The sequence below is a fragment of the Sinocyclocheilus grahami genome, unplaced genomic scaffold (assembly GCF_001515645.1).
Source record: "Sinocyclocheilus grahami isolate Dianchi unplaced genomic scaffold, SAMN03320097.WGS_v1.1 scaffold2079.1, whole genome shotgun sequence".
NCBI classification, from domain to species: Eukaryota; Metazoa; Chordata; class Actinopteri; order Cypriniformes; family Cyprinidae; genus Sinocyclocheilus; species Sinocyclocheilus grahami.
In genome coordinates this window covers 50,680-61,300 of record NW_015507258.1, presented here as the reverse complement: position 1 = coordinate 61,300, position 10,621 = coordinate 50,680, and the positions used below count along the sequence as shown (strand labels likewise).

General features: G+C 43.3%; 1 protein-coding gene across 1 annotated transcript in view; it reads left to right on the top strand.

The window, feature by feature from the left end:
• The window catches only part of LOC107573973 (transcription activator BRG1-like), a 23,071-nt gene extending 21,101 nt beyond the window's left edge, over positions 1–1,970 (top strand). Inside the window, exons 28-32 of the mRNA XM_016260436.1 lie at positions 491–596; positions 673–774; positions 888–1,014; positions 1,140–1,276; positions 1,509–1,970. Coding sequence (XP_016115922.1) covers positions 491–596; positions 673–774; positions 888–1,014; positions 1,140–1,276; positions 1,509–1,547 — 511 coding nt within the window. The 3' untranslated portion in view covers positions 1,548–1,970. The remainder of the gene's footprint in view (positions 1–490; positions 597–672; positions 775–887; positions 1,015–1,139; positions 1,277–1,508) is intronic.
• The last annotated feature ends 8,651 nt before the right edge of the window (positions 1,971–10,621 follow it).

Sequence of the window (10,621 nt, the reverse complement as noted above, 5' to 3'; positions counted from 1 at the left end):
CCCCGGGGCCTGTGGTTTGGGGCTGGGGGGGGGGGGGGCGTTTTACTGCGTGATAAATATAAGCAGCACGGCACAGGGTTTATACCTATATTTATCCAGAAATGGGTAAATATTAATTCTGCTGTTTAAAACATAAAGAAACAGTGTAGGAGAGTGTTATTATGTGCAAAAGTGAGAAACTCTATATTTGTGCAGTGTTCGCATGTCAAAAACATGCGATTTGAAGCTTGTGACATATAAACGTGCACAACCCGATCACTTTATCTAGCGTTCATGTAAATACGACATTCAGATTCATGAATCACAATGAATTCAGTCCGATTGAAACAAAAATTGTGCATGTAAACATAGCCACTGTCTGATTGTTTCTGGAGGCTCTGGTCCGTCAGTGAAGGTTTGGAGGACGGGTCAGAGGTCAGCTGAGAACAATTATTCCTCACTAAACCTCCGTGACTGATGTGTGTTTGTGTCGTGATGTTCTGAATGTTAGTAACGGCCGTCAGCTGAGCGAGGTGTTCATCCAGCTGCCGTCACGCAAGGAGCTGCCCGAGTACTACGAGCTGATCCGTAAACCTGTGGACTTCAGGAAGATCAAGGTGAGTGAGTGGATCGTGAACACAGTCCGCGTCTGTGAGCTCAGGCTTCATGCTGCTGTCGTCTGTGTGTGAGCAGGAGCGCATCCGGAGCCATCGATACCGCAGCCTCAACGATTTGGAGCGAGACGTGATGCTGCTGTGCCAGAACGCTCAGACCTTCAACCTGGAGGGATCCCTGGTTAGAGAGAGACACACACACACACACACACAAAACTCCTCAAACTCACACTGGAAACACTATTCTACAGATGTATGTACTCTTTTGTGTGTGTGTGTGTGTGTGTGTGTCAGATCTATGAGGACTCTATCGTGCTGCAGTCGGTGTTCAGCAGCCTGCGTCAGAAGATTGAGCGAGAGGAGGAGAGTGACGGAGAAGAGAGTGAGGAAGATGAAGAGGACGAAGGCTCTGATTCAGAGAGTCAGTCAAATAAATGCAAAAATGCATGACAATGTGTGAATAACTGTTAGCTGGACGCCACCTGTAGAGAGGAACTGCTGACCGTGTGTGTGTGTGTGTGTGTGTGTGTGTGTGTGTGTGTGCAGCTCGATCCGTGAAGGTGAAGATTAAACTGAGCCGCAAGGACAGAAGCACAGAGCGCGGCAGAGGACGCAGGAGAACTGCGAGAACACGAGCGAAACCTGTCGTTAGTGACGACGACACAGATGAGGATCAGGAGGAGGTGACACACACACACGCACACATACATGCATACACACACACACACACACACACACTCTCTCACACACATACACACACACACTAACATACAATCACACACAGACACTTATAATTGCACACACACAAAATATTGAGTCACATCAAACGATGTTAATGATGCGCAATTGTGCGTGTTGTTTACATCATGTGTGCATACGTGTGCGTGCGTGTGTGTGTGACTCTCGTGTTTTCAGGATCAATCAAACAGCGCCAGTGAGGAAGAGCAGGGATGAAGATCCACAGCAAACCACTAAAGATACAAACACACCATACAGTAGAAGAACACGATCATCCCTTCATCAGCACCCAGAATAACCGTGCATCACACGTTCATCATTCGCTCGTGGAGAACTGTACCGAGAGTCTTCAGACCCGGACGAGATGCTGTTTAGAGCTCGTCATGTTTCTGTGACACTGAATATTAGACGTTGCTGTTTTAGAAGGGCAACATTTGTGACCGTATGTCAAATGATCTAGTTTAACCCCAGTAACCTGTCAGGTAATTGCATTAGTGTGTCATTAGCAGAACATTAGCATGTACAGTAGATGTAATAGCTTAGAAGCAGCCTGTTATTATATGCTTGTATGATCGTTGTTTTGCTGTACAACAGTGTGTGTTTTTAACTCAAAGCGTTGCAGTCTGTCAGTCTTATAATGGAAGTGGATGGGAATCACGGCTTTGAGAGTCAAAAAACATACACAAACAAAACCAAATTAAACCCTGCGGCTCGTGACGATACATTGATGTGTAAAGACACGAAACGATCAGATTGACATTCATTTTTAACAGGAGATTGTAGATAGAGTGTCAATGGTCCATTTTAGAGATAGGTGGCGGTAATGCACTTATAAATCTGCGATCCGCTGTAAAGCAAAAAGAACACGCTCAGGACGGTTCGGACATTGCGTGCATCAGAGGTAAGAAACAATATAAATACTGTTCAGTTTCTTGCACAGACCGATCGTTTCGTGTCTTTACACATCAGTGTACCGTCACGAGCCGCAGGGTTTAATTTGGTTTTGTTTGTGTATGTTTTTTTTTTTTACTCTCAAAGCCGTAATTCCATTCACTTCCATTATACGACTGACAGACTGCAACGCTTTGAGTTAAAAATCTCAGTTTGTGTTCTACTGAAGAAACAAAGTCACCTACATCTTGGATGCCCCGGGGGTAAGCAGATACACATCACATTTTAATTTTTGGCTGAACTATCCCTTTAAGGCCGTTCTCACACTGACCTGATGTTCACACTTACATGAACTTGAGTGAAAGGGTTTGGAGGGTTCTTGCAGACAGAAGCGCTCTGAAACATCATGTAAATGTGAACTCACACCGGATCTGAGCTGGATCACATGCTCGTGTAAACACAAACGCGTTCTTATCCCTCATTAACTCGAGTAACGGGCAGATGCTGACCAGATCGTGTGAACGGCCCGTTTGCGTAGATTCATGTTTTGTTTGAGCGTTTCTGTTTATTGATGTTAAAGCAGGGTTTATTCTCTGCTCTGGCCCTGCAGAGTTCAGCTTGGAGCCTCGTCAAACTCACCTGAACAAACTAATCAAGGTCTGCAGGACTACAAGAGAGTTACAGTGAGGTGTGTTTGATCAGAGCTGGAGCTGAGCTCTGCAGGAGCCTCTATATCTATAACTCTGTAACTCTGTTTCTGATCTGCTCTGTTACTGTATGAATCATATTATTGCTGAAGTTTCTAGCGGCTCTTTAATGGCATGTGCTCTTACTGTAGTGGATATGTTTGTGTGTGGATGAAACCCAATAAACATCACCACCTCATGTCTGTGTTTGTAGTTGTCCATGCTGTTTTCTCTGATATACAGTATGAAACGCTCAATGTCTGACCTAATGTGGGTGATGTGGTCTGGGCTGGTTCTCAGGTGGTTTTCCAGCTGATCCTGAAGGTGTGGGTTTTGTGTAAGCCAGCCAGACTCAATAAATCAGTTCTCTTACGAAAATGAACCATGGTTTTATTGTAGTAGAAGTGACGTAACCATGTTTTTTATTATTACTAATTACCATTTCTATAACCACAGTTTTACTACAAATAGCAATTTTTAAACTATGGCTATTGTAGTAAAACCATGGTTAATTTCTGTAAGGGTTCTCGGTTCGTCTGACGCTGGAACCGAGAACAAACCTCCACAAACTTATTAAACTCTGAAGCACCAAAACCTCTAGAATAACACTGTATGTTTAGAATTAAATTAGGACCTTACAGGAATGACTGAAACAGACAAACACACACACAGTGTGTACTGTACAAACATTTGGAGTGTATCTGCCAGACTGGTGGTGATGTGTAATATGGCACAGTAACCACTAGGTGGCAGTCATGAACGGTTTTAGCGAGTTCACTGCAGATTTCGAGGAAAAGTGGGAATGTTTGGAGTCTGATTGTTTACATCTGAAACAAACAGTGGATGTGATGATCATGTTGCTCTCACAACAACACTGAAGAGAAACACTTCTCAAATCTGTTTTGTTGCCAAATGAAGTTAATATCACTGCTGCAGCTCATGTCACTGAAGGGATGAAGATGATGATGAAGATGAGTCTCTGTATCTCCACATCTAAACACAGAAGGACGTCAAACGCATTGGCTCATTTTCACCAAACTCTTGTCTATTAAGCACAAACACGTTGAGTGTGATTTAAACTGATTCTCAGTGTTTTTGACTCGTCGTGTAACGTAAGACGTGATCGTGGAAGAGCAGTGTATCTGATATACAGTTCTGAGCCCCCGGCTCTTAATGCATCGTATTCCTTCTTGAGTGAATGCTTCCATCTTTTATAATAGCTGTGTTTGAGTCCCTCAATTGTGCTCCGTGTGAAAAGATGGATCTCGAGATCATACGCTCTGTTGGAAAGGGGTCAAACACACAAAACATAAAACAGCTGCGGATCATCAGGTAACGACACACGGTATTACGATTATATGTGAACAGTTTTCAGATCATTTTTATAAATTCAGCTATTATTTTGTATTGGGGTATATATACACATAAGGGTCAATTTTTTTAAATTGAGAATTTTTGAAGCTGAATAAATAGGGTTAGGGTTACTTTCCATTGATGTATGGTTTGTTAGGATCGGACAATATTTGGCTGAGATACAACTATTAGAAAATCTGGAATCTGAGGGTGCAAAAAACTCTAAATATTGAGAAAATCATCTTTAAAGTTGTCCAAATGAAGTTCTTAGCAATGCATATTACTAATCAAACATTAAGTTTTTATATATTTACGGTAGGACATTTACAAAATATCTTCATGGAACATGATCTTTACTTAATATTCTAATGATTTTTGGCATAAAAGAGAAATGTATCATTTTGACCCATACAATGTACAATGTGTAATAGCTTATTGAGGACAGTTCTAAATCAAATAAAAAAAATAACAAGCCATTTTGGTGATCTCTATTATGTTGTTAAAATTATTATAATTCCGCAAGGGGTTTGTAAAGCTATGAGTGGAGCTGCATTGGTCTTCAGGATCTTCATGAGTCTTGTTTGTGAACACTGGGGTCAAGCTGAAGTGACCCTCACGGGTTCCTGTTGAACTAGAGAAGTTTCTGCTCTAATCATTAACAAACGCTCTTTGTGAGGGGAGATCTTCTGAGGCCAGGTTTCGCTCATTCCTGATCTCATCCAACAGACATTTCAGCCTTCCTCTCATAGTTCAGCGTCTGTCTGACCCTCATCACATTCATATTTAATGAGGTGCAATGATTGTTTTTAACTTTCAGGATATCACATTTGCAAGCTTTAGATATGCATAATAACACAGGCATGTCTGAGCTCTGATATCCAGCGAGTACCTTCATCTGTCAGTGGAGGCCCGTGGAAACATCAGTTCCCTGCATCTACACACACCATGCAGACCCTGTTCCCTCCGCTTGAGCCGGAGTGTGTTTGTGTCTGTGACACCGTTTCAGTTTTAGATTCTAGGATTTCATGCTTTACTGATGACATTATAAACAGCAGGTGATTTGTGAAGGCTTTATATTCTATGCAATATGATTCAGAAACATTTTTGTAAAGTGCAATCAGTATTTAGCTCTTATTTTGAAGGAACAGGTACATTCTGAGTATTTGTCCGGTGGTTTCACAGTAAGGAGTCGTTTTGGCCCCTGAGGGACCAATTCATGGACTCGGGGGTTTCAGGAGCCATTCGGTCTCCTGCATTTATATACAGTCTCGTCGAGTAAACGTGCTCCCTGATTGGCCGCTGCTGAAGCACACGCGCGCTGCTGTCGCTGATTGGTCGGACGCGCTAATCAGCTACTTGAAATTCTGCTTCTGATTGGTGGGTTTTCGGCAGGTGGCGGTCAGGTGTGATCAGAGGTTGATGTAGGTATGTAGGTCATCAGCTCTGAGGGGGGTTGTTGTGGACACCTCCATCGGTCACTGTTAGTCTGTCAGTAAAACACACACGCTGAGATTGAAGAGAAATCAAAGCTGTTTATATTCAGAGACTGATGGATTGCTGGATGGAGTGTCTGGACTCACTGCTGAGAGATATTGAGAAACACAGAGACACTTCACAGAAGAGAGAGAGAGAGAGAGAGAGTATATTTACCTGTCTGTTTGTATAATATATTTACTGCTTTGGCAACATTGTGATATACAGTGGGGAAAAAAAGTATTTAGTCAGCCACCAATTGTGCAAGTTCTCCCACTTAAAAAGATGAGAGAGGCCTGTAATTTTCATCATAGGTATACCTCAACTATGAGAGACAAAATGAGAAAAAAAAAATCCAGAAAATCACATTGTAGGATTTTTAAAGAATTTATTTGCAAATTATGGTGGAAAATAAGTATTTGGTCAATAACAAAATTTCATCTCAATTTGGTCTTTGCCATGGTGGAGTTTTTGGAGTGTGACTGTTTGAGGTTGTGGACCGGTGTCTTTTATACTGATAACGAGTTCAAACAGATGCCATTAATACAGGTCACGAGTGGAGGACAGAGGAGCCTCTTAAAGAAGAAGTTACAGGTCTGTGAGAGCCAGAAATCTTGCTTGTTTGTAGGTGACCAAATACTTATTTTACCGAGGAATTTACCAATTAATTCTTTAAAAATCCTACAATGTGATTTTCTGGATTTTTTTCCCTCATTTTGTCTCTCATAGTTGAGGTATACCTATGATGAAAATTACAGGCCTCTCTCATCTTTTTAAGTGGGAGAACTTGCACAATTGGTGGCTGACTAAATACTTTTTTGCCCCACCGTATGTTACACAGCCATGCCAATAAAGCTCATTTGAATTGAATTGAATTGAACTGAGAGCGAGATCTGGTCTGTATCTGTTTTAAGGAGTGAAACTCTCTCTTTCTCTCACACACACACACACACTCACTCTCACACACACACACACACACTCTCACGCACGCACGCACTCACACTCTCACACACACGCATGCACACTCTCACTCACACACACACACACTCACACACACACACTCACTCGCACCCACACACACTCACTGTTTGATTTACTCACATATTCAGATATTTTATGTAAATGTTAATAAATTAAGAGCACAGTATTTCGTCGAGTGACTGAAACACACGTGATTCGTTCTGATGAGGACTCGATACAAAGTTACTGATGGATTTGACTGGAACAGAAGAGTCAAAGAGTCATTTAGGACACGTTAGATTGACTGAACATGAGGTATGTTTAGATTTAGCCATGAATGATCTCAGAAGGAAGTCTGTGAGAGACTGTCTAAAAATACAGCACCGAATATTTAACGGTGTATTGTTCGGGAAACACGTGTTCGGTAAAGGGGTCATGAACTGCCTCTGTTCTCTGAGCTCCACTTATAATGTTATCAAGATGTTTACATCAATAAACATCGTCATTTAGAAGTAATAGGCTATTTTCTGTCCTGTTTTGACCCCCTCATCAGAACACTGTTATAGGCCTGGAGGATTGTAGACTGAAGTAAACAGGCAGTGATGTAGAAGCAGGTGGGCGGGGCTAAACAGTGATGTAGAAGCAGGTGGGCGGGGCTAAACAGGCAGTGATGTAGAAGCAGGTGTTGATCTTCTTCTGAGGAGGCGGAGCTTATCCACACTATTACATCATAGAGTAGAATATTCCACAAGCTGATGTTGTGGCGGACTGCCTTCAATATAAGCTATTTTTAGACTAAAGAGAGAGTTCTGAGTTCTGAAACTTACAGGATGTTTTTATAGTACAATCACCTCTTATATGTCACAAGATCAAGGGAATTTGTTTCTCAGTTCATGACCCCTTTAATGAGTGTGTGTTTAATGAGTGTGTGTTTGTGTCTCAGTGTCAGATGATCAGTATGGATGAAGACACAGCCTGACGCTCCTCCAGAAGCTCAAGGACACGTTAATGCTGCTCTGAAACTTCAACAGTCAGCTGAAGGAAACTCGTGCGAAACGACCCCAGGATCAAGCTTGAATTTTATAATGCCTGTATGATATAAGGAATGAAGACACACACACACACACACACACACACACACACTCACACACTCCTGTCTAACGGACGTCATCGCAGGTGAAGATCTCAAACAGACACTCTTCAGGAGTCTGTGGCTTTGCTACAAACACGCCGCTGTTTTCATTTGTGTTTGTGAGCTTTTAAGATCCTCTTATCGAAGGTATTACCACTTTATGATATTTAAATGATCCTGTGTAAATATGTGTGAGTATGTGGAGGGCAGACAGGTGTCTCTCTTCTTGCACTGTATATATGTTGACTGTCACAGACTTTATGTTTCTCCTTCACAGACACACTTGAACAATCTGTTTGAATTTGTTTTGATGAAGTGCTTGTATGAATGAATGCACAGCGCTGCTGCTTTAGTAATAATGACTCGTTCAGGCGTGTAGATTGAGATCTGGGCCTTAAACCTGATGGTGCCTCTGCATTGTGTGTCATAATGTTTGAATGCCTTCGGCGCGCGAGAGCGAATCTGTGCTCAGGGAGATTCAGCTGACCTCTGACCTCACCTGTCCGGTAGAGTCACGCTTGTTTATTAGGCTTGTGTGGTATGTTATCTGAAGGATTGCAGCAAACGCTCCTCAAACATCTGCAGGTTTGTCTCTAAATACTCGCCTGCATCACACCATCTTAAACCTAAGACTGTACGAAGAACACTCTTATTTATTGTGTATACGTGTGATTCTGCTTTTCTCTTTTAAATGTATTGTTTGTTTATCAGATGTGATATTGAACTGTCCTCCAGAAATCGATGTGCACTACTGAAGGAATGAACCTGCGCGTCATTCGACGACATTCAGGGACTTTTATACGTTTATGAAGAATGAAACACGAATGTGAAGGAAAGCTCTTGGACCGGACCGGACCGGTGAATCTCACTGTGTGGTTTGGGCTCAGGTTTACTCTGGTGAAGATCGGATGAACCCGTTGCTTTATCTCAGGACTGATGGTCAGTGATCTGAATGTTCTACAGCTTTAGAGAAACAACTCGTGTTTTTGACATTGTTTTTCAATAAATGCACATTTTGAACCCAGAAATCCGAGTGTTTGTCTTGGTTTTTTGATGCAGCTTTTCTCTCTGGTGTTTTACTCAAGCGTCGGTCTGAGATTCACTTTCATCCACACACACGTCAGATATCAGAAGTTTTATGGGCAGCTTCAGTCCTGTTCTATCCGGAGCATAAAGCTGATGATTCAATAATGCTACAGCCCTCCATCCATTCATTATTAAACCGTTCACATTCACTCATCTTTGCATATTTAATGAGCTCATCAGTGTGACGTGACGTGATATTTAATCATCCAGTCCATGGTCTTCAGATGCTTTTTTCATGAATCAGAGGGACTGTGGTTGAATGCAGGTGATGAGGACGTCGTGTTCAGATCTGCAGTAATGAATGGCATTGTTCGACCGGACACGAGGAGAACAATGTTCATCACAGCAGCACTGATCCGTGTGTGACACTCTAGGAATTAGGTGTGGCATTCTCTAGTGTAACCACTCTTTTTTATATATATAGAACCATATTTATCTGTAGAACCATAAATAAAAATATTGATTTTTTCCATTTGCTGGAGGTAGACATTTTTTTATTGTTTGGTTTACTCTTGAAATTCAGGATTCTGCTAATATTGTTGCTCATTGATAATAATTGCTTGTGTGTGTGTGTGTGTGTGTGTGAGAGAGAGTGTGTATGTATGTGTGTGTGTGTGTGTGTGTGTGTGTGAGAGAGAGAGGGAGAGTGAGAGTGAGAGAGAGAGAGGGAGTGTGAGAGTGTGGGTGTGAGAGAGAGAGGGAGAGTGAGAGTGAGAGAGAGAGAGGGAGTGTGAGAGTGTGGGTGTGAGAGAGAGAGGGAGAGTGAGAGTGAGAGAGAGAGAGGGAGTGTGAGAGTGTGGGTGTGAGAGAGAGAGGGAGAGTGAGAGTGAGAGAGAGAGAGGGAGTGTGAGAGTGTGGGTGTGAGAGAGAGAGGGAGAGTGAGAGTGAGAGAGAGAGAGGGAGTGTGAGAGTGTGGGTGTGAGAGAGAGAGGGAGAGTGAGAGTGAGAGAGAGAGAGGGAGTGTGAGAGTGTGGGTGTGAGAGAGAGAGGGAGAGTGAGAGTGAGAGAGAGAGAGGGAGTGTGAGAGTGTGGGTGTGAGAGAGAGAGGGAGAGTGAGAGTGAGAGAGAGAGAGGGAGTGTGAGAGTGTGGGTGTGAGAGAGAGAGGGAGAGTGAGAGTGAGAGAGAGAGAGGGAGTGTGAGAGTGTGGGTGTGAGAGAGAGAGGGAGAGTGAGAGTGAGAGAGAGAGAGGGAGTGTGAGAGTGTGGGTGTGAGAGAGAGAGGGAGAGTGAGAGTGAGAGAGAGAGAGGGAGTGTGAGAGTGTGGGTGTGAGAGAGAGAGGGAGAGTGAGAGTGAGAGAGAGAGAGGGAGTGTGAGAGTGTGGGTGTGAGAGAGAGAGGGAGAGTGAGAGTGAGAGAGAGAGAGGGAGTGTGAGAGTGTGGGTGTGAGAGAGAGAGGGAGAGTGAGAGTGAGAGAGAGAGAGGGAGTGTGAGAGTGTGGGTGTGAGAGAGAGAGGGAGAGTGAGAGTGAGAGAGAGAGAGGGAGTGTGAGAGTGTGGGTGTGAGAGAGAGAGGGAGAGTGAGAGTGAGAGAGAGAGAGGGAGTGTGAGAGTGTGGGTGTGAGAGAGAGAGGGAGAGTGAGAGTGAGAGAGAGAGAGGGAGTGTGAGAGTGTGGGTGTGAGAGAGAGAGGGAGAGTGAGAGTGAGAGAGAGAGAGGGAGTGTGAGAGTGTGGGTGTGAGAGAGAGAGGGAGAGTGAGAGTGAGAGAGAGAG